At 45.8% G+C, this 27,944-nt stretch overlaps 1 protein-coding gene across 4 annotated transcripts in view; it reads left to right on the top strand.

Moving 5' to 3' along the window:
• Nucleotides 1-1,989: 1,989 nt before the first annotated feature.
• Nucleotides 1,990-27,944, top strand: part of MYH10 (myosin heavy chain 10) — an 89,214-nt gene continuing 63,259 nt past the window's right edge. For all 4 annotated transcript variants that reach the window (XM_042022092.1, XM_042022090.1, XM_042022091.1 and 1 more), the window contains exons 1-2: nt 1,990-2,406; nt 13,940-14,096. In XM_042022092.1, coding sequence (XP_041878026.1) covers nt 2,062-2,406; nt 13,940-14,096 — 502 coding nt within the window. In that variant the 5' untranslated portion in view covers nt 1,990-2,061. The remainder of the gene's footprint in view (nt 2,407-13,939; nt 14,097-27,944) is intronic.

Genomic DNA, 27,944 nt, shown 5'->3' with positions numbered 1-27,944 from the left:
GGGGATTTTTGGGATTTTTTTTGCCTTTATTCGCACGTCGTCTGTTGGGAGTGCTGGATTCCTGCATGATAAATGTGCTCATTTGTGTGTTTCATTTGAATGCCATTGTTAGCGGAGGAGCCCTGGGTAGGGTGAGCTGCAGCTTGCTTTGCTTCTGCAGAGGGTCTTTTGTGATGGGCTTTGTGGGATTGAAAGCCCGAGTGGAAGAATGACCCTGAAACTGCCTGTGGTCCCCTGATGTTTAGGTTTATCCTCAGGAACTGCTGTAAACTCAGTTATACCATTCGTATATGACTTGTGTGTGCAGTCATATAGGAATGCATTCATTTCAGTCTTCACCCTTTAATTCCGCTGGGGAACAATAATGGTTAATTTTGTCGTATGAGCTTTATTTGACCTTCAGGTTTCTCTGCCTCTTGGTGTGTAAAAACGGAGTCCTGGCTGCCTTGGGCTGTGTCACACCTGCCCGGGGAGCGCTCAGGACCCGACACCGAGGGGCATTGGCATGCGAGGGTGGCACTGGCGTTCCAGGGCTTTGTTGGAACTTGGGCTGGAGTCTGGCTCAGTGGGGTCAGTCACCTTTCTCACTTGGGGTTCAAAGCTCGGTTATTTAATCTGTGGGCTTCTCGAGCCAAATGTGGCATTCATTGACTAAACCTTCGTTTTCCTGGCGGCGGAGTCCAGCTATCACTTGAGGTGTCCCCTGAACGATTCCATCTTTGTTCATGGAAATTTTCTGTCAGAGGCTCTTCTAAAATACTTTAAATGTTGAGTCATCATATCTTGATTTGAATTAAGCCATCTGTGCTAAGGGATCTGCTCCTCGCACCTCTGAAGAGTTGAGGGACTTCACGCTTGCTTCACGCTAAAGTTGGACAACGTAACAAATCTCTCTGCCTTAGATGGAGACACAATTATCCTATTTAATTATATGCCCTTCTCGGGAGGGTTGGGTTGCAGAACTTCCATCAGGGCACGCGCCAGAGTAGAAAAGGTGACAAATGCAATTTGGGAACCTGCCTGGCTTTGTTCCCAAGCTGCCCTTTGGGTTACCTACTGGAAAAGGCTCCCATAGCCAGTGTGACGTTCTTCAGCAGAAAGATGATGTGTGTTACAAACCAAGACGTTTAAAGTCCTGAGTATGAGGGGTCAGGCTTTACCTCGGTGCTCCCAGATGGATCTGCCAGCCCCAGGAATCCTGGCTGTGATGGCAGTGCCTATGGAAGGGGCAGGAGCCTCTCTTGGCTAGAGCCAGACAGGTAAAATCAATGTGCAGGGGCTCTTGTCAGTCAGTGGTTTTTCCTTCTGCTTCAAATTACCCATGGAGCTGTTGGAAAATCCAGCATCATTCCTTGCAGTGTTTTGAGCCTTGAGGTAAACTTGAGATCTGGAGACATTTTCTGGAATCTGGTGATGTCAGCACTCAGGACCGAGAACAGGAACAGGCTGTAGAAATGCAAAGTTTTTCAGGAAGAATATGAGCAATGTTTAGCTGCCTTGATGGCTTGCAGAAGCCCCAAGCGTCCCAAGTTCTTGTCTGTAGTTGAAAATCCACGTTTTTAAAACACATCCTTTCCGCCTTCTGGTTTCTGCAGCAGAATCCACTGAGCAGATTTATGGGTTTGTATCTCTCTCTGTATTTTTGTTTTTCACTGTTCCATCGCAGCTGAGTGTACTGCCAAGCTCCTGCTCCGTTTGCTCTTGTTCCATATCTAAGCCCAGCACACAGGTGTGTGTTTTCCTGCTTGCAGCTCTTGCTGGGATGTCTCTCCCTTGCTGCTTCACAGTTGGAGCCAGTCCCTGCTGGCTGTGCTGTGCTGGGTTTGGGTGACACTTGACAGGTCACCGACCTTGTGTGTGAGCAGGGGCTCGGTTGTGCAGCAGCTTCTCCATGCTGGGAGAAATGCCTGATGCTGCTTCTCCCAGAGAAGATGTTGGTGGTGGATCGTGTAATTGCTGTGCCACAGCTGCACGGATCAGAGCGTGGTTGGTGTGTAACGTGCTCCTTGTTTTTCCCTCTCCTGACAGGGTGACTGGGAGTGGACACCTTCTCTTGCCAGGATGGCACAGCGGTCGGGGCAGGAGGATCCGGAGCGGTACCTCTTCGTGGACAGGGCTGTCATCTACAACCCTGCCACCCAGGCTGACTGGACTGCTAAAAAGTTGGTGTGGATCCCTTCGGAGCGCCATGGCTTCGAGGCAGCCAGCATCAAGGAGGAGAAAGGGGATGAGGTGTTGGTTGAACTGGCAGAGAATGGGAAGAAAGCGCTCGTCAATAAAGATGATGTTCAGAAGATGAATCCTCCCAAGTTCTCTAAAGTGGAAGACATGGCAGAATTAACCTGTTTAAATGAAGCCTCTGTATTGCATAATTTAAAGGATCGCTATTACTCTGGGCTCATCTATGTAAGTACTAATTTTGGGATCCATTCTGGGTGCTAATTCAGCTGACCTTACCTGATTCCCAACCCTACTGTTTGGGTAGGTCTTGTCTTTGATTTTGGCAGCCTAAATGCTTTATATCCTCAGCATTTTCATTAGTCCAAAGTCTTTTTCTGTGCTGTGTACCGGTCAAGAACTCTGTCATGAAACAAATAATACAATTCTGTGAGCATCTTTTAGCCACAGAATGTGAAATGACAGCTTGGGGGGCTCTGCTCGTGCTGTTCCTTGGAGCACTTGCCTCCTGCTGAACCAATCCAGGGAGCAGTGGCAAGTGGCTTCCTTGAGCTGAGGGAGGTGACAAACCCTCACTTTGCTGAATTGCTGTGTTTAATTGCTCATGGGAATGAGCACATCTCTTGTTTTAACTTGCTGCATGTTAAAAATGGCAATAAGAGGCTCTGCTGGTATTTAAAAGATGAAGTTTGAGAGTACTGGGAGTGCAAAATGTCTTTTTGGAACTGAGTATCAGCCTAGTGGCCAGGAAGGGATGTGTTCAAGCGCTTAAAATAAACCAAGAAGATAAAGCTTTTTTTTCCCAGTGGTTTTGAAGAACTAATTGAACATCTGGCTTATCACCATCTTGCTCTGGAGCTGGGAATCACAGCACCCTTGGTGCTGTGTCTGACCCTGCTCCTCCCTTGGGCTCTGCCCTAGGTCTGTGCCTTCAGTTGGGAGCAGCTCCTGCTCTCTTGGCAGGCTGATTGCACAGTGACTTGTAGGGTCAGGGAGTCAGGAACAGCTACAAGGAGACTTTCTGTCTCAAAAGACACTGGAACATCTGCTTAAATGTGTGGTTCACTTTATAAACACTTAAAGCTTAGTCCATTTTATTTAGGCCTGGTAGTTGGCTCATTTTCCCCTCATTTTCTGGGGATTAGGGGTTACATTTTTAGCTTGACCCTTGGTAATATTTGGACTTATTAAAAATTATATACAACTACAAAGTGGTTTTTTATATTTGTGTGTCCTTGTCCGTTTCCTCTTCCAAGGCCTTGCACCAAGGTGCTCACAGCAGAGCTGGGTGAAAAATACTTCTGGAATGATTCCTGCATAAGGAAGCTAATTTGGTAATTAATACGGACTGGATTGAAAACTAAAACACGTTGATAGGTCAAAAGTTTTCAGCCTGTGTATCAATCCTGATGATGGCTGTTATGAAATTCGTTACAGCTATCATAGCCCTATGTCATTATGAAGGTTAAAAACCTGCAGGCCTCAAATGTCACAGCAAGCTCTAGTGCAAGGACTGCAGCCAGCACACACAGCCCCGGATGCTTCTGGGGGATGGTGTCAGAACCTGTCCCTCGTGTACACACAGAGGCTACAGGGCTGTGTCCTGCGTGGCTGACAAACCCTCCCTCTGTGAGAGACTGGCTGCTCGTGTGTGTGCAGTTTGTGAGATCCTACAGGTGCCTTAGCTCTGTTCCCTTCCCTGAAGGATTCGTTCTTTCTCTGTTCCTTGGCTGTGTGACGCTGCTGCCGCGCAGGGCGATCGGTGCATGTGGATATTGTGACAGACTTCCCTGCCCCCAACTGGGAGAAGTTGGTTGGGGTTAAGAAGCTCCTGGATTTGTCTTTACTGGAGGCCTGAGTTACAGGGACATTGCTGGAGGATGCTGCTCTTGCCAAGAACAGTGGTTCAGTGCAGCTGTAATAATTGGCTTCTCGGCTGAAATTCAAACCTGGCTTACTTTGTGAAGGTGTGGAGAAGAGCAGTGGTGAGAAGTGTCAAAGACTGAATGCTGCAAAGATTCACAGGCCAGAGAGGAACTGCAAGAACTCGAGCTGGTGGGGGTTTTAGGGTTGGGGTCTCTCCTGGGGATCCCCACACTTTCATGAATGTTGCTGCTGCTGGCACAGCCCAGAACCACTGCCCACAATTCCTGGGTAAGGGAATTCTCCTGGTGTAAGGAAAAGAGCCAAAGTTACCTGAGCTGAAGTGAGTTCTGGTGGTTTGGCCATAATGACAGGAGCTGGTAAAATGTTTGATTTCCAGGTTATTTCCCCATTATAACCAAACAAATCTTCAATGTTGGTGTTGGTCTCAAGCAGTGGAGGTGCAGGTGTGAATCCGATTTGGTGTCTTGGCATTTCCCAACAGGCAGCATGCAGTGTTGCCTTTCTAGGAAGTGGAAGATGCAAGAATGTCAACTGAAGCAGACACATGTTTCCTTTCAATCCCTAGAAAGGAAACAAATGAGTTGAGGGATTTGGCCAGTGGGTCCAGTCATCTGCCTGTAATCTCCATGTCCAGATGACGCTGCTGCAGGAACTGGGAGGCTGACTAAAGCCCAAAGTGACCTGGGCACTGATGCTCACTTCCAAGAGTTTCATTTAACATCCAAGTAGGGATGGCCAGGAGTTTCTGGAACTTGCAGCATCTCTAATGCCTGCCAAGTGACATGATCTCAGGCTCTGAGCATCACTGCTGAGCTGTGGGAGATGAACACAGGTGGAGAGTATGGAAGATCAGTGGCTTGTAAAGGCATGATGTCAGTGCTTGGTCTGTCTTTTGGGGGTCTGTTCATGGCAGCACAGAACCCAAAAGGGATCCGGAATTGTACAAGAACTGCTGGGGAGGGTGGTTGGAGTGTAAATTATGGTGATCCCAGTTTTGCTTTGGAGATGAAATAACGTTAATTTCTTGTTCCACTTTTGACATCACCTATTCCATTTCTGGCCACAAGGTTTATTTGGAGTGTAAGTGCTGGTTCTGTGAAGGTGCAGCCACCACAGCAGGTGGTTTATTTATTGTTTTCTCATTACTTCTGCCTTTGCTTGGAGTTTTTACTCTCCCTTGTGTTTCACAGCTAAACTTCCCTAAATCCTGTGCTTTTCTAGGGATATCAGTGTTTTTTATGTATCATTTGAGCCATCTAAATTGATCCTTCATATCCTGCTGGAGTGGGTTTTGGTTCCTGTAAATGCTTGTGAATGTTGATTCTTCAGCTTCAAAATGGAACTATTCTGCCTGCCCTGCTTTGGAGTGGCCAGCTTTAATCCTGGCTTCAGCCTGCATTAGTGACATCCTTCAGCTGCAGATCAGGAACTGGAGGTGGTTCACTGGGAGGGCACCCAGGAGGAATACCCACAGGCTTAGGAGGTCCTTTGAAGATTTGGAATAAACATGATTTTGCTCAGACGGGTTTTGTGGTGGTTCTTGAATATCCTTATCCCATGAACTGAGTTCCAGGTGACTTTCTGGGGGTGTTGATTTAAGAAAGGAGTAGTTCTAGTCAAAGGTTTGGGTCACTGAGGTCTGTACCCTGAGTGAGGAAACATCTTTATTCGTATAAAACCTGCATGTAAAATGCCACTGTGGAGGCTTCTAGATATCAGCCCTAGAGTTTGGTTTGTGCCTGCAAAATATGATTTCATAGGGGGAAGAAGTCTTTAAATCAGATAATGAGATGGAGAAATGAAATCCACTGGTAAGAGTCCCTCAGCCCTGGATGCTGCTTTTTCAAGACCACACTTAATTCTTAGTCACAAGCTGTTACAGACAAGATTACTGCTTTGGTAATTTTCCCTTCACGAGGTTTGGGGTTTTTCAGGAGCCACCTTCCAAACTTGTCATGTTAGTCCTTCTTTTCACTTTAAGGGCAAGATGATCTTTTTTTCTTTTTGAGCTCAATACTAATTTTAACACAAACTATGCCACTTCTAGAGCTGCAAAAAGCAAAGTGGTTCCTAATCACTCCAAATAATGTTTTAGTGCTTTGTTAAGCAGCATTCTGGATGTAAGTTTTGTAGTATTGGGAATTTTGAAGTCATAAAACATCCGAGTGGATTGGGTTGGAAGGGACCTTAAAGCACATCTTGTTCCTGCCTCTGCCATGGAAGGGACATCTTCCACCACCCCAGGTGGCTCAGAGGCCTCATCCAGCCAGACTGCTCAAAAATGTATGAAAGGCACTTCTGTTGATGAAAATGCAGGTAATTGCATGGATCAGGAATGTAAATACCTCATTCCTACTTCCATGGAAAGCAGCTTGTTCTTGATATTGCAAACCCTGGCATTGGAATGAATAAGCTACTAACTGTTAATACTTCTAAGTCAGGGCTAGGTGACACTTTCCCCAGCAATATAAAGCTCTTTTGATGGCAAGCAAGACTCTTCAATCTCACTTTTAAAGCGTATTTTAAATTTACAAACATCACCTTATGCATCTCTTGTGAACAGGAATTGTTTTGTCAGACCCAGCGGGTCTCTCATGGTTGTACAGGTTGGACACAAGGTACTGATTTTCCAGGGAAGCCCAACTTTGGAGCAGCACATGGCTGTGTTTTAATGGTTTGACTGGTGAGTGCAGGTGAACACCTGAGGAGTTCTGGGATAAATGGCACGTTTCCCACTCAGTGGGTCTAGAAACATTCGAGTCTGAGTAGCTGTTCTAAGATGGGCTGGCAGGACCAGAAGTGTGTGTGGTGCAGTCAGGAGTTCCCACTCCTGTACCCACTGCAGTAGGATGGGATGAAGGAATTGCTCGCTCAAACATAGGGTGTAATTCAGCTGCAGTAAAAACCAAGGTATTCCAAATTCAATGGGCTTTATAGTCATTTATTTTAAAAAATGTTGCTGTTGCCACATCTGCTGTAGGCCCAGCTTTCCTGGAGGAAGGCCCTTGCCCACAGCTGGCTGTGTGGCTTTCTGATACCCCCATAAATCATTGCAGCTTCTCCTTAACTGCTTCCTGACCTCATTCAGTCAGAAGGATTAAAATGAACAGAATTTCTCAAATGCTTGACTTCGATTAACACGTGCCAGTATCCAGATGGCCTCTTGTGGCTGGTGGGGGATGTGGAGGAGCCCCTGGGCTACATTTGGGGGCTCAGGTACTCAGGATGTGTGTGCTGTGGGGAAAGTCAGGTTAGAGCTCACTGGTTTTGCTGTTCCTTGAGGAAGGACAAAAAGCTGGTGAAGCTTGAGGAAAGGTTTAGATTCAGCTTCAGAGTCCCCCAAACTCCAGTGAGCTGTGCATTATCTTCCTCGCCCACTCCCCCGTGTTTTTTTAAGCCAAGACTTGTGAGAAAGCATTGGAAGCTGTTTGTGTGAGGCTGAGAGTTCCTGGAAGCCTCCTGCTGGTTCTGCTCTCCTGGCACAGGGCTGCTGGGTTTTCTTTCCACCAGTGAAGTAGAAAACGTGCTCACTATTGTGCAAGTAAAACACTGCAGCAGGTATTTGTTGCTAATTGCAAGTGTTACCTCTCTAATGGGTCTGCAGCCCTGTTATTTCGTTTTTAAATGTGCTTTCCACTGTATTGGAACAGAAGAGGGAAAGAATGTGAGCTATGCCATAGTCCCCAGTTCCAGAGCCTGCTGTGGGTGGCAGCTCTTAGAGCACTGCACTGGAGGAGCCGTCTTTAAGCTGTTCCTTCTGTTAAGCTGCTGCCTCCTGTGAGGCCTGAGTGTAACCTAGAACAATCTGTGGTATTATATAAGCATCTGTGTTCTAATTGCTTTAATTTTCCTGCTGGTCCAGTTGGGAATGTTTTGCGTTACTGAGTGTCAAAGATTGGTGTTAAAAGAAACCGGCAAGAAATGGAGTTTGTTACTTAATTCCATCTTTTTTCCTAACACAAACCAGTCACTGGATCTAATACTCAGTGTGTGGCAGAAGAAACTCTGGGGTTCACGTTGGTGGAACTGCTTTGGCACAAGAACTTTTTTTTGTATTAACTCTGATTTTTGGAAGACTCCTAAATGTGATCAAGTTGAGGGAACTCAGTGCAGGACTTAAGAGAAGTGAATCAATGCCTATCAGGCAGAGGTATGCAAAAGTGCTTGTTCTTGTCAAACTCAGTGCTTCTATAAAAAAGGGTGGATTAAAAGTGTAAAAAGGAGCAGCTTTGTGTTGTGGACTCCTGTCCAAGCGCTCAGGTCAGTGCACTGTGCTGCAGGACAGCCCTCCAGCCCCGTGCCTGTGGCAGAACTGTTGTAAAGCTGTCTGTGGAGCAGTGGGGCTCTGACATGCAGCTCTCCAGGAGCCTTGGGAAAGGATATTAATACTCCTCTGGCCCTGGTGCAAGCTCAGCTCATGTTTTAGCTGTGAGCAGTTGCTGCAGCTGAGGCAGTTCTGAGCCCAGGCTGTGACCCTGAGTGTGTCTGTGTGAGAGGAGGAGCTGGCAGAGCAGGGCATGGCCTGCACTGCTGGGCTAAGGGGGGTTTTTCTCTCTAAACACATCACCTGAAGGCTGTGAATGTGAAAATTCGGCACTGCTGAGCCTCTGCTCAGCTCCTGCTGTAGAGAACATTCACAGACAGGTCATCTACAGTGTGGGCTGAGCTTTTTCTTTAATAGCTGATGTATGTGTTGTGCTGCTTCCCTTTCTCATTCTCCTCCTCAGCTGCCCTGAGTAAATCCATGGCTCTCATCCCACAGCCTCTCTGACCTGAGCTGCCCAGGCTGTTCCTTACCCATGTTGGACACTCTTTGATTCCAATGTTGTGCCCACCCCAGGGCACAGCCTCACCTTCATCCCCTCTGAGGCTGAAAGGCTGCCTGCCCTTCTTTAAAGCTTGAATTGGATAACTTCAGGGAGAAAAGGTGCTCTGTGAGAAAAACCATGTCTAGTTCAGGGAACTCAGTAGGGCTTGGAGTGTGAAAGGTGGGTCTGTAACCTCAGGAAGTGAAACCAAGCAAGAAAATGCTCTGTTGAGGCAATTTATCAACCTGGAGAGTGTGCTCCACTCAGTTAGTTATAGGATACTGCTTAAAATGTGTGTTGCTTGCTGGGCTGGGAATGGCTGGTTTCTGTTTCAGGTAATAATGAGAGCTGTCTAGATGCTTACTTCAGCTTAATTATTTATACAGTAATAGAGTGAATCCGTCACTTTTTGTATTTGAAGACTTGGAGAGAAGCATTGAGCCTGTGTACTTGAGTGATGCAAGCTGATTGTAACAAATGCCCAAACTGTACCTGCATCTTGCTACTGTGCTCTCAAGTGGTGCTTTAAAGAGGCCTTTGGATGTCATGGCAGAAGAGACCAACCTAAGAGCCATAACAGCTTGTTCCTGGCTACAGGAACTGGTGGTCCAAGGGATAGCACCAGGCTTTTTGCCCTTCACTCCTCCTTTTTTTTGCCCTTAACTTCCCTGTGTATGCACAGGGAAGGGGTGATGTGGTTTTAAGGGAAGACAGGCCACGAAAGCCCCCACTGCAGGTTAGGAGCCTGAACTCCCATGTGTTTTCACCTGGGAATAACACCCTCTGTTTGCCAGTTGTTCCCTTCCACCCACGTCCCTCCCAGGATGTGGGGATGGAACAGAGTTTGAAACAGGCCAGTTCCAGGATCCTGAACTCTGCAGGCTGGGACAACTTAGCAGAACCCAGATTACCACATGATAAACTACTGGATACAGGCTGTAAGCATCTGGAAACCTTCAAACTGCACATTTAGTGTCCTGGAGGGGAGCTTGTATAACAAACCTCTGTCAGAGCTCTCCTTTACTTGTCTGGAGCCCTGCCTGGAGAGTGCATTCCAGGGTGTCCTATGGCTGTGGGTTGATCCTGTCTGTTCCTGGGTGAAGCAGGAGTGTGTTCAAACAACCAGCAGCAAACAGCTGATCCATGAGCTCAAGGTGAATCAGCATCTTTGCTTGCCTTTCAATTCTTAATGTACACATCCACCTCTGTCAGCTGAAAAATGAACCAAGGCTGGTTCTCCATCCAGACTGGGCTGTTACTGGAGCTCACCAGTGCTGATCCCAGCCTTTATTCCCATCTGACAATTCCATCAGTCCACATGCTGCAGGATTGTATTCTTTAAATGGGGTGTCCATTTGTTAAGCAGATGTGTGTTCCTGATAATTCCTCCTGTGGCTGCTCACCAAGGAGCTTTTTGAGGGGTTTTAAGCAATCTCTACTTCTCATGTGTTTGGTTTCCGTGCAAAAAGCCCTTTCCTGCTTTTTTAGGCACAGTGATGTACTGTGAGACTTGCAGTTATAAAACAGCTCTGAAAGATTTTGGTACCATTTGCCTCCCTCCCAGTTACATTTGGCTCATTAGAAGCATCCTTTCTGTGTTTCTCTGCCTACCAAGCCGCAAAGACAGCCCACCAATATGTTCATATGTTGCTTCCTGCAATAGATGACAGTCAGGAAATTGGGAAAATTCAGTGCCATCTTCCTATGAATAAATTAAGGCTGTGCAGGGTGGTGCTGGTTTGAAAATGGTCTCATTTTGAAATTCTACAGGGAAACAGCAGGAGAGTGAGCTGGGTAACAAACATGCAGGAAATCAAGGTGTTGGAGTTCAAGGTGCTGCATGCAAAGAGCTGTCATGGCACAGAGGGAATGGTCTGTAATAAAAGCCTATCCTCTATATTTTGTTTCAAATAAATGAATGCCAGCACTGGCAAAATGGAGAATTTTGTGCTTCTTAACTTCTAATTTGGCCCTGTTCAATACAGAACTTCTTCAGTTGACCCTGTGCAGTTGTCCAGGACATTTGTTGGCTTTTCCTGGATTTGGCCAAGTTTTGTTGGCATCATTGGGCTTTGCTTATTCTTCCTTCCAGGTTCACAGGTTCATCCAATTACTGCTTCAGGAGATAGCCAGGAAAGGCTTCCAGGTTAGGTGTTATCAACAGAGGTCTGAAGGATTGTTAAGTTTGTTTTTCTAGGTTATTATTCTTTATGTAGCTAAATAGTAACATTTACTCCATATCTGTGCTGGGGAAATAAACTAAAGATGCCAAAGCAACTGAAGGGAGGAGAGAAGGATAATCTTCAAAGAGCTGTTCTACCCCAGCACTTACGATTTCTTTTTTTTTTAAAATTATTTAGCAGATCGATTTATTCATGTCTAGGGAATGGCACTGATTCTGGAGAAAAAACAACACCTTTCCTTTGGGAACATAAAATGCCAAAACAACTGGTCAAAGTTTTGGATGAACTTGCAGAGAAATCGAGGTGTTGCTGTTGAAAGAAGGTCACCAGTGTGGCTGGGTTTTGCAGTAGTTCCCTTACAGCTTAACCAGTCTCTGGTTTGGGAGTTCTGTCCTTGCTCAGGTGAACAACAGCAGCCCAGGGAGGTAAATTGCAAATCTCTGAGGCTGAGTGGGTGAAAAGCAGAGCAGGGCTCAGAGTGCTGCTGGGTGAGAGTCCAGAGCCCTCCCGGAGGGCAGAGCTCTGCTGGCCTCAGCACGTTTTGGTGCCAGGGCACTGGTCAGAGCTGTGCTGGGACAGGTCTGGAGTGGACTCTGGCTCTGGGAATTCCTTTCCCAGGCCCAGCTCTCCCCTGCAGTCAGCAAAAACCAGCTGGCTCTCCTGAGCTGTGGCTGCACTGGAGGAGCACAGGGGAAGTGCTGCTCCGTGGTTCTGAGCTGTGATTCTGTGGTGGGCTTAGTAAACATGTTCTTTCTTCTGGTTACCCTCATTTGAAGCCTAGACCAGAAACCAGGCTTGTGGCAGTTCTCAGAGCCTCCTGTCACTGGTGGTGGTGACAGATGGATGTGGGTGACCTCAGCTGAGCACAGGGAAGGTGGCTGGGAATGGGTGTCCATTGTTCAGCAGTTAATTGGCTCCTTGGATGGTTGTACCAAGCTGTTGAAATAACTGTCCTGCCTTCCCTCCCTTCCAGTATCACCAGTGACCATGAATGAGTTTGGGCAGGGAACTGCTTCTATTTCCAACCAATTCTGTTTGACATTTGTCTGCAGGAGTATCCGGGTCAGTAAGTGAGGGCAAGAGCACTGATCCTGGCAAGAGGGACAGTGGTAGAAAAGGAGGCTGGGGAGGGACTGCCCACTTGCCAACAGACCCATGTTATATTGAGTTAATGACTGATAAGTTGTTCTTTACCCTTGGGTCAGTTGCCCTGATAAGATCTGTTTCCTTTCTCTTGAGAAAGAAATACCTTGTTTAGGTGGTAAGGCCCTGCAGTTATCATCCAGCAGATCTGACCAAAGCAGAGGGGGTATTTTCCTACAAGGACATAAGATGTCCCTATGTCAGGATATCTGGCTTGAAACCAAGTTCTTTTGCTTTGCTGATGGTGCTTCTGGACTCAGTTCAGAGAACACCTTCTGCCTGTCTTTCCAGAAGCTGGTGGAGGTGTAGAAAGGACAGGGGGCACCTTTTCCTCCAGATAAAATCTTTTATACTTAGAAAAGAAAAAAAAGGCAGAGTGGGACTTTCAGCTACTGTGTACATACCAGTGTAGCAGAAATACTTTTTAAAATGGACAGATATTTTAAGGATGCTGAGTGACCTGCTCGGTACTCTGGGCTCTCAATAGCTGTCAATGCTGTCTGCTTATTCTCCCCATTCTTTTACTCCTCTCAACCTGAAAGGTAAAAAATGTGGTTTTCCTGACTTTCAGAAAGATACCTCCCATTTCTACCAAACCTGGTCTTTATTGCTCACATTCCTGAGCTGGTAAACTGGGAATTTCAGTAATGACCAAAAAGAACACACTGTCCAAGCATGTGAGGAGATAACAGTGAATGGAGAGATTCTGCTTTCTTAGAAGCAGTCAGTTCTGGTTGCTGCTGAAAGGGCCAGAGCCAACCAGATTCCTTGGATCAGGGAACACCCCGGGAGAGCTCTGGTGTGTGCAGGGAGCAGTGTCTGTCTGAGCTCAGCCTCTGATCCCGAGCCAGACCAGGCTCGTCTGTGCCTCCCACGCAGCTGAGTGTCCGTGGCTGCCTGTGCTCCTTCCTCTGCCAGGGATGGATGTTCCTGTGCTAACTTCCTTAGGAATAGCTGCTGTGGAGCAGAGGTGGAGCTGACTGGAGGAGTCTGTGGTGCTTGGATCACAGGGAAATGCAGCCCTGTGGGCATTGCTTCAGTGTGGGCTCAATTCTGTGACACTTGAGGCATTTTGGCTGTGCAGAAATGTCTCAGTAAGAGTCAGTGAAATCAGCAATGTACAATTTGTGCTGGTTCCTTGATATTCTTGGTGTCACTTCTGTGATGGGTCAGTTCTGAAAGCAGAGTGTGAAACACCTGCAGGGCCAGGTGCCAGGGAGGGAATGACCCCTCTCTGGGATTGAGAAGGGCTGATGAGCAGGAAAGATGGACAGATATGAGAAAATAACAGGATAGCAGAAATAATGGGGGTTTGAAATAGGCGTTACCCAGATTATTTACTTGAGCAATGGATATTATCAGTTCCTTTAAAATGAAAATATCTTGGAATGCACATTTTACTGAAGGAGTTGAACATCAAAAGGTGTCCATAAAGCTGGAACTTGGCAAACGGAAGAGAGATTTAAATGTCTGTGGGAAAGAGATCAGATACTCCTCTTCAAATTTACTTACGCTTATTATCTTTAAATTACTTTTTATGCAGGTAATTAAAGAGCCTTTTAAGAGAACTAGAAACCAATAATTTGAATATAGCATGTACTTTGAGTTGCTCTACAAAAAGCACCTCAATTTTGTTTTAAGATAAATATTACAGAACCTGTGAAAAGGCTTTCTGTTCTTTACGACTCTATTTCAATACTGTTTACTAACAGAAGTGTTTGTTATTTTTTCTTTTTCCAGACCTATTCAGGGCTGTTCTGTGTAGTCATAAATCCTTACAAGAACCTCCCAATTTATTCAGAGAACATCATTGAGATGTACAGAGGGAAGAAGCGCCACGAGATGCCACCGCACATCTACGCGATATCCGAGTCTGCCTACAGGTGCATGCTGCAAGGTAAGGACCAGTCCCTGGGGATTTAACTGGCCACTCCTTAATGTACCTGCAGCTTGGAGTTTCCCTATTCAGCTGCATGGAATCAGAATTTTAAAGAGGGGGGAGAGAACAGTGTTTGTGACTCGCTGAGGCGCAGCAGCAAAGTGACACCGGCGCAGCTGTGCTGGGCCTTTGGTGCGCTGAAGTTGTGACAGAAATACTTCGTTCCTAAAGAAAGAAGAGCTAAGTTTCATGTCAAAAGATGATGTGCACTGGCTCTGGATGAAGCCAGTGAAAAAGAGTGTGATTGAAAAGGCAGTGCTATAAAAATGGTGTTTTGGCAGCTGACAAATAATCCGAGGTGACAATGGAACAATGGTGTGTTTCAGTTCAAAAAGAGGTCAGGGAAATACTTAACCTGGAGGAATTTCTTTTTTTTTTTCTCCTAGATGATGTATGTGTGTAGTAGAATAGAGTGAGTTTATGGAGGGCTCATGGTTTGAATTTTGGCTTTAAGGCTGTGCTGGACCAACACGAAAACTGAACCTGATGTGATCTGACTTGGTTGAAATGAGCGCGTGCTGTTGAACTTGCACAGCTGCATTTCTGACACAATAGTCTGGAAACGCAGCTCATTCTATCTGATACTGATTGGTATTTAGGGGGCTGTTAAAGATGTGGGGACACCAGCATGTTGCATCCAGACAAGTGGTGTGCACACCTTGCTGTGTGTTGTGCTGTAGCTGTGGATGGACTGGAAGGAGGGGAAAACCTGTTTGACCTAATTCACACAAACTGAGGAAAAGCTGTTCCTGCTACCAGGTTAACCAACCATTTAAATGTTAACTTTGTTTTAGATATTTGATATCTTTAAATACATCACACAAGTCTTTGTTTCTACAGTTGTGACTTTGTCTTTAGGGCTGCTTAGTAATCAACTGCAGGTTGCTGAGTGTCCTTTCACCTCAGGAGAACTGTGCCAGCAGAGTGGGGTGATGCAGGGACAGGTGGGGGAAGAGCAGCAAATTGGGGCCACCAAGAGTTGTTCTGCTTCCCAATGGATATTTGGGGCTCTGTTTTCATGTGTATTTGTGAAAGAAACTCTGACTGCTTGACCAGAACAGCAGCCTCTTAACAGCTCAGATCAGAGGACCCCTAATAAGTCCATGTGGAGTAATAGCAGAGCAAACCTTAAGATTTATTTTAAGGAGTTTATTGTAGCAGTCTCAAGTGGTTTGTGATTAAGGGCTTCCCAATCTGAAAGCACCTCTTGAAATGGTCTCAAGAATACATTGAAAAGTTCTTGAGACAAATGTCCTCTAATAAAGTAAGTCAATGTCAGTAGTTGCCACACTCCGGGTGCTCCATATATTTGCTCACATACCCTGCTGGTACTGATTTGTATCTCTGGAGATCTTGCTACATGGACAAATGTTACTGGTTTTGGAAGGTGGAATAAAAAAAAAATGCACGTGGTGGTGTGTGTTTGGTTACAGTCCTCTTTTCTTTCCTTCTGATGCATGGGGGTTTATATTTTGTATCAGATCTCTCTGTGCTTGCTTTCTTTTTGATTTTGATCGTCTGAGTTCTCATTTGAACAAACGAAGGCATAGCTTGGAATAAGAAAAATTAAACCCATGCAGTGGGATCCATTATTTAGGGAGTAACTTGTGTAAAGTTAACTAAATCTGTGTTTCTAGTGCCCTTCACCTGTATGGGAGTTGTTTATTTTAGGAAGCATTTGCAGGAGTTAATGAATTTCCCATTGATGGTTTGTCTGCACAACTGCATTGCAGGGATAAATGAAAACTCCAGGATGGGCGTTAGTGCTGGTCAGGGTGAGGGTGAGCAGTGAGTGTTTGTGCCAGGTGGAGTGGGGAGCTCTGGCACTGACCCTGCTCCTTCTGTGCTTCCAGGGCCTCGGGGTGGGCCCTGATGCAGAGAGACCCTGCAGGGAACTGAGTTTGTCTCCCTGAAAATAAAACTTGCAATTACAGCAACCAAGGTTTTGTAGTCCTTAGAGCACCAAATGCTATTTGTCTTAACAGTAGCAGATTATTACATTATTCCATTTGTTTTCTGGTTATCAGTGGTGACACAAGGTCAGCTACTGAGTGTGCCCAGGATTTGGTGAGGATGAGTTTTCCCTATCAAGTATTTAACACATTGTGCAAAATGTCTTTAATCTTCTACCTCTGCCTTGTGTTTTAGCAGGCACTCAGCTTTTAACGAAACAGAAAATATGTGTCAGAAAGTTTTGGCTGGTAGAAATATGTCTCTAACCAAGAACTAGCTGGGTTAATCAAAATGCTTCAGATTAATCATCAGAGGTCTCTGCAAGCACTTATTTGCAGCAGAATCCTTGGCCAGGATGCTTTTGCTGATAAGTTACTGACACGTACTTACAAAAGTGTTGTTCTGCAGTTCCTGTCTGTGTCTGTGCACGTAGCTGCTCTGAGATAGAGCTGGGATGGCAAAGAGAGGGCTGGGGAGAGGAGTTTTTCCAGTATTATTGCAAGTCATGCTACTGCTGTTACAGCATATCCATAGGTTTCTTTTGATATGAATGACTGCTGTGTGTCCAGTATTTGACGTCTGAAGTTTAATTATTAGGATTCAAACCTGAAACTGAAACCATAGGAATGCAATTCCTTTGGAGAATATGACCTTACCCTAATAGAAATATCCTGGCCACTAATTTAGATTAATGAAAGTGGTTGGCTGGATTTTCCTGGCCTGTTCAGTGGTATTTTGTACAGTATAATCATGTTTATTTTCCTTGCAGCTAATCACAAACTACTCATTTCCAGGTGTTTGTGAGCTGTGTTTACAGTGATTAACAGGATACCTGGACCTGAGCTGGGACTCTGAGCAACCTGATTCCTTAAACCACAATTTTTCTGTGCTGAGAATTGGGCACAGTGAGTAAAGTGTTACTCACTCTCTTAATGCTTTCATGCCTCTAATTCAGAGCATGGACAGTCACAGCTCAGCTTCCAGTTTCTGCTGTTCTGAGGTTTTGTATGTTTAAATTAATATTTGTGCTTAAATAAGAAAATGGAGATTTCTATTTAGATTATGAAAGCAGAAGATTTTCTGGTCAGCAGAACTGGTGCATGTGCATCTCCATAGTTATTCCTTGTCTTAAACATTGCTGGAACATTTTCCTAAGCTGGGGATACAAACAGATCCCTGCAGTTGTCCGTGTGTGCTGTGGTAGGAAAAGTCTGTGTGGAAGCATTGCCTGCCAACCATCAAACCCTGCTCTGTTCTTGGCCCCCTGAAGAATTTCCTGTTTGGGGGGACCTCCTGCCCCTCTGGCTGCCCAGGTCAGCCCTCACCCTGCCCTTTGGGAAGGGAAGAATGGACTGGAGTTGTGGGTCAGTGCCTGCCAAACACAGAGGGCAGAGGGGTGGGGAAGAGCTCTGACACACAGAATAGATCCAAGAACCCAGTTTGGAGAGGGAGTGGTATTGGAATGAGTTCTGGAAGCTGCCACAGGAGAGGGAGCTGCAGAATTGTTCTCCATGGCTGAGTGTTGCAGATGAAGGGGGTCAGTGGTGGGGCAGCTGGGAGGCAACAGGGATTTGGGGCCAGTTCTGCAAGGAAAAGCAAAACTCAGGCAGTGCTGGATCTCCTGGGTGCTGCCTTTGCTGCAATGGTTGCATTAAAGATTGAGCTGAAGGTAGTCTTGTTTAAGGCAAGCAAGGCTTGGGCTGCATTCTAGTTATGCCAGTCAGGATTTCTCTTCAGGAAAAGACTCATTACCCAGTGCCTGACCGCAGAAGATAATAACCTGCAATTCAGCTTTCCAGACTGGATTTCCCCTCTCTTTCCCCCAGTAATTATTTTTCAAAGTGCTGTGGTGGTAGGGTGTTACTTCACAGGTGGTTTAGTGGATTTCTCCTGCACTTTCCCTTCATTTCCCTGAGGAGAAGGTGAAGCAGGGAGTACCCATATCCCAGGGCTGATGGACTGAAATAAAGCCCAGCAGTGGGGTAGGGCTGCTGTTGGCCCCACAGAGCACTGCTGGACACTTGACACGATCATAAGGAACTGGTGTCCTAATCCCTGTGACAGTGTTGACCTTAATTCCGTTTGGTTATACAATTTGCAAGCCTTGCTGGAGTTTTTCAGTCCTGCTTAAAGTTATGGGCCATAAACATTTGCCACAGACTAGGATTTTCTTTAAGAAAATGAATTTTCTAGGGCTAATATTTTACCAGCAAGGGAGACTTGACTGTGCAAAAGAAGCACTCATAAATTTTTCACTGGTGTTTTTTCCACAGCTGACTTTCTCTTTTCCCTCTTCCCTTCCAATTTTCCCACTGGATTTCTAGAGGAAGTATGGCTTTGTCTTATTGTGCCTCTTTATTCAGTGACATACAAGTGCTTTGGAAGAAATATTAAGGAGAACTTGTTGACTTTTTGTGGCTAAAGCCCAGCTTGCCTATTAATATTACTCTTGTATAATTATGCTTAGTCTCTTCTTTTTATCCTGCTTCCCTGAGGACATCTTGATGAGCACCAAATTAGCACTGATATTTTAGGCCTGCCTTTAATCCTGTTGCAGAGAAGGTTTATCGGAAACAGCGTAAGACGGGAACACTTGGTGTTGGAGAAGCCAGAACTGCCTACAGGTGCAATACTTCTCTCTTAAAAACACCTTATTGATCTATATTTGTAGTTAATCTTGATTTAAGTCCTCCCTTGGGGGCATATCCACCCCCAGATATGGAAGAAAAGAATTGAAACTAAAGTAAGGCAACTCTTTTCTTTTAAAGGTTTATTAAATCTTCAAATGGAAGAGGGAAAAATTGCTCTGAGACTGAAAAACTTGGGAGTGACGGCTGGTGTTCTCTGTTGTGAGGAGCAGATGGAACCTGATAAATGTGCCATGAATGTTCTTGGGATTTTCATTACATCTTGGCTTCCCAAAAGGGTCCCCGAGGCCTTTTAACGAGTTACAAAGTGCAGGATGACGATCCCAGCAGAACTGGCTGCTTGGTAAATGTCATGTGAAGGATTTGTAGGTCCCTTTATTGTTACACTGGGAATTCTGGGGTTTCACTTGGTCCACTCGGGCAGGTGTGGAATAGAAATACTAAGGTGACAATACCATTAACAGCCAGCTTGCTTGTACACTTCCAGGAGTGTCACATGCAGTGCCTTCACGGCTGAGTGCGGGGAAAGAGGTTCTTGAAGCAAGAAATTAAGTAGAAAAAACTGAAATCCATCATGCTGAAACAGTCTCCTGCCTCATTATTTTTGAATTTGAAGTAAAATGATAAATACTTCTGTCAGCTGAACTTGTTTTGCAATATTTCATCTCCTTCCCCTCACTTTTGTGTTCTGTCTCTTGATATTAAACCTGTGGGATTCAGGGGCTGGGAGTTGTCATGATTTGAATTACTGCACCTTGCTTGGCCAGCTGTGGATGGCATCAGTAACAAGCACTTACTGAACAAGCTCAGTTGAACTTACACAATCTAGTTCTAAACCTGCATTTTTGACATTTTTGTTATTGCTGGGAAAGTTTTGGTTCTTTACTGACCTTTGTCCTTCTCTGTGTCAAGATTTCATTGTTCAGCCTCAAGGTTGGGCACTTAATTAGGAACGATGATATTGAAAGTGAACGAATCTCTCTTAAGGCTTAATTGCTTAGAAGTTGACATCTTTTTTTTATGTAATTTCAGTAACTTTCTTGTATTTACAAATGAGACAGGAGTGACAATTGTTACATAAGGAATTCTTACTTTCTTCAGTGCCTTGGTTTTCTTCCCACTGCTGAAGTGAAATGCTGCAGTAGATGAGCTACTTCCATGGGCTTTTTTGGTTGATATTCTGAGCAACCAGAGATGACTTTAATTTTAAAACTTGCTATGCAAGCTGGCCTCATAATTGAATTGTGACTGTGCCTACAGACAGGAATTCAAGACTTAAGTGCATCCAACTTGGGAAATCATTCATGAGGTGAATCATTTTGCGCGACTACTCAGTCAGCACCTGCTCCTGCACTGAAGCTTTAGTTTAAATTAAACTCTTTTTATTTCTACGTGGTTGTGAAATGGATAATTTGCTTCTGCTTGGCTCAAGCCTCGAGATGACAGGCACAGGCAGTAATGCCTTGATGTAACAAAACCTTCAATGTGTTCTAATCTTGAGAGCAGCGTGAGAGCCCTGCCGGGTGCTGCGTGCTGTGCACAAAGCTGGGTTTTGTCAGCCGTGCCTGGATTCCTCTGGGCTGCTGAACTAAGAGTGCAGCTATGCCATAACTGCTCCTGCCAGCACTTGCAGCAGCTCCTTTTCCCTCCCCCTTCCTCTCGACTTAAATTTCTTTGTTATCCTCTGGCAAGGAAGCAACAAGCAGCGGAGTGGTGTTTGTCCCTTAGCGAGAGGGGAGAAGTGAGGGCTGCTGGTGTCCTGCTCTCCTTGGCTCTGACCCCAGGGTCCCATCAATTTATATCTTGGTGTATCTCCAGCCTCCTTTCACTTGTCCAGACCTGCTGCTCTCAGGTGCTTGGCTGCTCAGGAATTCCTGGCAGACTTTGTGAGCCTTCCTCAAGGATTCAGAGTTGCAAGGTGGTGTGCATCTGTTTCACAGAACAAGGTGAATAAAAGCTCATGGCTTTCTGATCACCCTGGGGCATTCAAATTCATCCTGTTCTAAGGCTTTCTCAGTGTGGTGGTAGAGCCATCAGATGGTGTGGAGAAGGAAAATGCAGAAGAGAAAGCAGGAAAAAATAGGTGTCTACCTCTTTATATATGTCTACTCTGAAGTTGCTCAGGGATTTTCTTGTGGAAAATTTGAGGAAAATACCAGGAAATCACTCTGAAGGGTTTGTAAGTAGAAAAATGTTGAAAATAGAAAAACTGCAAGAATCTCAGAGATGGAATAGCTGATGGACTGTGCTGTACAAAAACATTTGGCATAAAACATTTGGCAGCAGAGCAGCCAGATGTGAGCTACTGGTGCCATCTCTGAGGGTCCTGCTCAGATCTGGGAATCTGGAGACCACGATACTCATGATCAGCTTTCCAGAAGGAGTTTGGTAACAGTCCTAACCAGAGGCTTGTAAGTGACTGCAGTGTGAGGAAAGGCCTTCATATAGGCAAAGAACTGGTTAAAGATTGGTCAATCTTGTCCATTGTTTTGTGCTTTTTATGGTTTGGGAGTTACTGCTGCAAACCCTGGAGCCTGCATTCCTCTGTTTGTGCTTGTTGTGCATAAACATCTTGGGAAAGATGAATTCTCTCGGTAATGTAGGAGCTGAAGGGATGAAGGGTCTGTGGAAATCTAAATGCATCTAAATGCAAATCCGGTAGAGAACGTGAGGAGTAAGTGGAAAAGGGATCAATCTAGGAAACGTTTTTACCACACACTTGACACATTTTCTTTCTGTTTTCATAATACATATAATCAATCTATAATAATATAATATTTTTATAGTATATAGACTTACAGTACACCCCAAGCACAAACACAGATGAGACCCCAGCTGCAGAGCTACCTCCAGCTCAGGGGTCCAGCACAGGGAGGATGTGGAGCTGCTAGAGCCAGTCCAGAGGAGGCACCAGGATGATGCTCTGAGTACTGGAGTTATTCAGCCTGGAGAAGAGAAGGCTCTGGGGAGACCTTAGAGCCCCTTGCAGGGCCTGAAAGGGCTCCAAGAGAGCTGGAGAGGGACTTGGGACAAGGAATAGGGTGACAGGGCATGGGGGAATGGATTTAAATGGAAAAAGCAGAAGTTTAAATTGGAGATTAGGAAGAAACTGTTCTCTGTGAGGGTGGTTCTCTGGCACAGGGTGCCCAGAGCAGCTGTGACTGCCCCTGGATCCCTGGCAGTGTCCAAGGCCAGGTTGGACATTGGGGCTGGGAGCAGCCTGGGACAGTGGGAGGTGTCCCTGCCATGGCAGGGGTGGCACTGGAGGATCTCTAAAGTTCCTTCCAACCCAAACCATTCTGTGATTTAATCTGCACTTTGTACAGTCCTGGCCTGCCCTGCTTTGGGCAAAGAGGAAATGGAGCAGGAGACATTGAAAAAACAACCAGAATGAACAAAACTGTTCAGTAAGGAAATGACAATTCAGGTCAGATGTAATAGAAGTCTGAGTCTGAAGTGGGAGAGGGAATGGTGAGCCTCCTCCACCCATCTCTTCCTATGCAGGAACAAAGAGTCACTACTTGAAATTTGCAGATGACATGTTGAAAACAGCAAAAAGAAGCAATTTTTTTTAACAGCAGAGCTAAACTGTGATAGTCTGTGCCTCAGGATATAGTGGGTGCCTAAAGCCTGGGTGAGGAGTACATGGATCAGGAAATTGCAGGAGAATTTGCTGTGAAAGTCTCATGGGGAATCATCCTTACCTCCTATTTTCAATCCTTACAGTGCCTGCTGTCAGACCAACATCCTGATTCCAGGTCTGCCTTGCCCTGTCAGTGAGTTTAGTTTGGAGCCTGCACGTGGAAGGGCAGGGGGGTTAAGTGGCCGTGGGTGTTCCTCGTGCTGGAGGGTTGGGATTGGGATGGGTTCCTGTTTGCCTCACTGGCCATGGACAGGAGAGGTGGGAGTGCAGGAATCTGCTGCAGCTGGCTCTGCAGAGCCTGATGGCACCGCTGGAAACTGCAGCACAGTTGTGAGTTTATGATGAGTGCGTGGAGCTTAATTAGTCTGTATTGGGTGCTTTCCATCTACTGCTCTGGAGTGTTCAACAGGCCAACAAGAGGTAAATGGCATTGTATCTCTTTTTAAAGCAGAAGTTGTTCGTGGTGACATTCAGCATTTCAAAAGAAAGGGGTTTAAAAGACGAAGTTAAATTTTTCTTCACAAAACCACAAGGAACTATTATTGCCTTTAGTACAGGAATGAGTTCATAATACTGGGTCAAAAATTTTTGCAGTGATTATCTTCTTTCCTGTACCCTTGTTTTTCACATACTTTTCTAAAGAAGGACTAAGTCTGGAGGAAAGGTGATACTAGGTGCTGAAAATGGATGAGGAGAAGTTGTTGGTAGGGAGGTGCTCCTCCTGTTGCCCTCCTGCTTCAACGGGCAGATATTACCCCCCTTTTTAGTGTCATGTACACTTGGTTATTAGATGGAAACAGTGTTAAAACAGCAGTCACAGCCATTTGATAACCAGTGACTCCTAATGAGGGAAGGAGCCCTTCAGTTACCAGCGTATCTGCTGTGAAACTGCTGGATGGGTGTTAGTGCCTTGTACTTCCAGGAAATAATGTCTGTGTCAGGCCTGTGTGCTCAAGGGGGAGAGAGAAGGAGATTTTAAGGATTTCCCCCTGTAAATAGCAGGATTATATGATGCTCATGTTTAGAGGAAGATTCTTGTGTGTGTGCACAAGTTCATGTGAGTAAAAGCTCTTCTGACCTTACAGAAATGAAGGTCGACACTTTTCCTCCAAAGGAGAAGAGATCTGTGACTTTGTCTTAAAAGCTGATGGATGGATTTATATTGTGCAATTGCACACTGTTGTGCTGAACTGGAATTTATTGTGAACTCAGTGGTGATTCAGGCACAAGAGGGTGGGAGTGTGGTGTTTGTCCTCTGACTTGTTGAACTTCTTTAAAACCTATGCAGAATCAAATTGAAAGCAAATTTGTGTTTAAAATGAACATACCACTGACTTGGGTCTTTTGATGAAAGGATTTTAGTGTTTGAACTGTCTCACTTGATTTGAGGTACCCACCCTGCCCTCCCCAAATCTTAATTGCAGACAAATGTTCAGCTTGAACACACACAGCACATGAAGTGGGTTGTGCTGTACCTTTCCACACTTACATGGTGGGCTCGACTGTAAAGGGATGAAAACTCCAGAGCTTTTGTCTCCTGAAACGTCTCATGAGAATGTAGCAGTGGCTTTTGCATGTTCTCTTGCAAAAGTGTTTTGGAATTTCTTGTGTTCACCGCTTGGGAAAAATAGTAACTCCAGTGCTGAAGAGCAGAGGTGTAAGGAGTCTGTGGAGCAAATCTGTGACCAAAAATATTTCCACATAACCATGTTTGTCACAAGACTGGCTGTGGGACTGAGGATATATCCTTCAGAAAAATCCTTACAACTCACTGCCCAGCAGCAGCCAGGCCGAGGCGCTGGAATGGGTCCCTGCACGTGGCTGGCCTTGCTGTGGTGGGGTGATGTGTGAGGTGATCTGTGTCCTGTGTGTGACTGAACACAACACCAAACCATGCCCCTGCTGTGTCACTGTTGTCACACTTGCTCTCTCCCCAAACTCGTGGAGTTCAGGCATAATCAAACAGCTTGGGAAAGAGGTCACTGGAGTGAAAGTTGCCAGCCCGTTTTGTTAAGTGGTTTGTGCTAGATTGTTTGTTTGGAAAGGAGAAGAGCAAAAGTTAAATGAGTGAGCTTACATGGCAGATCTTAAAGGGCCTCCTTGAATCATTGTCTCAGTTGACAGTGTAATCTTTGTCTAAACAAAATTGTCCTACATGGGAAGTAGAACAACTTAAGCAGGATTGATGGAGAATGGAAACCACTGCTATGCTGAGTGCTCTGCAGTCCAAATAAACCTTGTCCAGCCTGTGGCTTGCCAGCTACTACTAATCTTAGGTTACTGCTAAGCAGAATGCAAATAAGAGCTGAAATGTAAGTGTAGGGATGGCCTGTGTGGATTTTCAGTTCTCCTGGGAGGGCTCCTTGGGAGGCACAAGTCAGGAGGGCAGAGACCTGCTCCTGTGTCTCAGCAGCTCCACGGGCATCAGTCCTGGCAGCTGTGGCCGGGGCAGTCGGGGGAGTCTTTCCCTCTGGGCTGTCACTGCCCTTCAGCTGAGCTGCAGGAAACCCTCCTGTGTGACCCAGCCCTTGGCCTGGGCAGCGAGCTGGGCCCAGCAGCTGTGCCTGGCCCCGAGCTTGGCACTGTGGGGATCAGGAGCCCAGGGAGTTTTCCCTGATTTTCTCCGAACTGAAGCTGCCTTGTGTGCTCTGCTCATCTCCTAAATTACAGCAGTCCCCTCTTTGAAGAGGCTGGATAGATAAACCCATATCTGTTTGAATTTGGTACGGGGGCAGCACGTTACCTATAAACTGCTGTTCACAAACTTAGCAGCTCTGTTGTAAATTCTAAATTAGATCTACTAGAGCTTCTCTTAATGATATTTAATAAAGGGAGTGAAAGACTGATAGTGAAAACTAAACCAGAGTTAAGGTTCTTCAAACTTAATTAGGGCTAAAAAGTGAAATAAAATTCCCGTTCTCCCTGGTACGTGGCAGGGAAGCTACCCCCAGCAGCATGTGGTGGGCAGGACATAGTCCTGTTTGTTTTGTCCTCTTGTGCTGACTCAGCCCTGGCTGGCAGGGCTGAGCACGTCACAGTTTTCTCCTCAGGAATTTGGGGAATTTCAAGCTAATGTTGCAAATGCCTCGCTCGTGATTTCTAAAATAGTCTCAATTCACAGCTTGGCTGAGTCCTCCCAGGCTGGGGCTGTGCTGGGTGAGGGAATAATGAGCGTGGTCACCTCGTGTGCTGCGGACATGCAAAAACTCCCTGTATCCAGTGCTGTGGGTCACTGTAACAAGTGGCAGGGTAAGCCATGACTGGGCTTCGAGTGACCTCTGCTATGTATCACTGCTAATTATTAACGTAATGGACTCAGCCAGGAGCAAACCTGGAGCGTGGCTGTTGTGATTTATCTCAGATGTTCCAGAGGAAAGGATAGAACCACATGTTTTTTCCCCCTTTTTAATAAAATCTTTTGTTATTTTAACTCAACAAATAGCAGGAACACCTAGTGTTTACACCAATGCCCCACCCCACAGTGGAGAGGTGTTTCAGTGACCCTTCACTACAGAGTTGGGGATCTCCTGCAGCAAGAGGCAGGAGTGAAATGCTGCTTTGTTAAAAGGGTTTGTGGCAGCTCGAGCTGACAGTTCTCAGCCAGGCAGAGGAAATGCAGGAGACGCTGGCTGTGTCTGTCGTGTATCAGGCTGCGTGGGAAATGCCAGGTGAACACCCAGAGCTGCCAACTGCTGATTGATTTAAAGCAGCTCTGTTGGATTTGCCTTTGAAGCTGGGCTGCAGGAAGAGGGTTGATGTAATTCTCCATGGACTGATGTCTGAGCGGTACTGGGGGCTTTCAGTGTTCTGAGACAAAAGTGTCTGAGCACTGATGAAGCAAAGCTGATAAATATTCTAAGACTTTAAACCACTGGATACCCACAAGGAGTGGACTGCACCTGAATTTAATCTTTCCTCTGGTATAAATTAATGTTACACCTTTTGGGACAAAGAATGAGAATTTCTGCAAGTTCATTGCTTGGCAGTTTGAAAGAAATAAGAGTTGGATGTAAAACCTGACCAACATATGAATGAGCTGATGATGACAAGGCAAGAAGACAAAAACAAATGCAGTTTGAAGGTGCACCACGAGAGGTGGCTTCCCCTGAAGTGTCCTTGAGAATTTCTGACTTCCAGAGGTTCCTTTCAGCTTTTGGAAGGATAGTGCAATGATCCTACTCGCCTTTCTTGGAGATACCTGTGATGTTTCCATCCTGTAGTCACCTGAAACCTCCTGAGTGGGTAACCTGACAGTGATACTGTCCAGCTCCCGTAGCACTGCTGGATGTGTCACGTCAGACACTTCGGGCATGTGTAGGTTCAGCTTCTTTAAAACTTTAAACAGTTTTAACTTGGTGAAATTTAGGTGTTAAAACTTGAAATGTCAACTTTGGATCGTTAGCAAGTGTCCTGCTTCCTGCCAAGTTCCCTGGAGCGTTTGATGGGTCACAGTGGGCACAATGCTGATTTATTCCTGCAAACTGCCCTGGCTGTGGGAGGCTGCAGAGCAGCGCTGAGAGCAGTGAGCTGCACATGGAGATGATTGCACAGCTGCAGATGGAGGTGAAATGTAGGATAGCCAGCAATCTCGTGGTGCCCACAAGTGTGGCGGGGTGCATTTGGCCTGGTAGGTGCCCAGCAAGCAAACTTGTGCCTGTCACTCTTCCTGCTGGCTCTGGGTAGAGGTGTTTGTTGCAAGTCACTTTGCAGTGCTAAGTGTTTGATGATAGTTTAGGGAGTAACCAGGCAACATTTGAAAGACAAACACAAATTAAAAAGACATGCTTCATCTCTGTAAGCAGATCTCTTCCCATGCTTATCAGCCCAGTGGGAAAATAGGAAAAAGAAAATAATTGGAAGCTTGGAATCGAAGAGTGGCAGGTTGTGGGACCACCTGCGTGCTTTTCTTGCCGTGAAGCGTTCATGGCCTGGTCCTGTGAGTGCTCTGGCAGCAGCAAAATCTGTGCTGCTGGGAAGGTCCCTCTCCCCCAGGCACTGACCCGTTTTCACAGAACTTGTCAGGAATGCAATTTTTAAATGACCTTGGGTAGATTGATATCTGAGCCTGTTCACTTACAGCAGAGGGCACACATACAACAGATCCTTGGAGCCTGCATCCACAACAAACAAGGCCATCCACCAGGGAGCTTTTCCTGGGCTGTGGTCTGTGGCACCTGGGGATGAAATACCACCTACAAATAAACAAGCACCCTCCGTTCCCCTCCGTGGGGTCTCTTTTTAGAAAGCCAGTGATGTCTCCTGTTTGAGAATATCAAAGAATTTGCCTCCTCCACCCCCCCAAAAAAGCTGGGATTTTTTTTGATGTCTGTTGCAGAAATGGGGCTGGCATTTGATCACTGCTCTGGAGAGGGAAAAGGAAAGGCTATGCCAGAATGAATGATCCACAAGAGTTTTGTGCTTGGGTTTGGGGAAGGACAACCCTTGCTGTACCTGCAAATAAGAACCATTTTCCTCTCCATGGTTTTCTGCTGGCTGGATGTGTGGTAGCCCTTTGCTTTCTCCCCAGCCTGAGTTGGGAAAGCAGGTTAAAACTCACATCCA

The sequence above is a fragment of the Corvus kubaryi genome, unplaced genomic scaffold (genome assembly GCF_017639235.1).
Source record: "Corvus kubaryi isolate FWS band 111438036 unplaced genomic scaffold, C.kubaryi_AGA036_p1.0 37187, whole genome shotgun sequence".
Classification (NCBI taxonomy): domain Eukaryota; kingdom Metazoa; phylum Chordata; class Aves; order Passeriformes; family Corvidae; genus Corvus; species Corvus kubaryi.
This window is presented reverse-complemented; position numbering and strand designations above follow the sequence as displayed.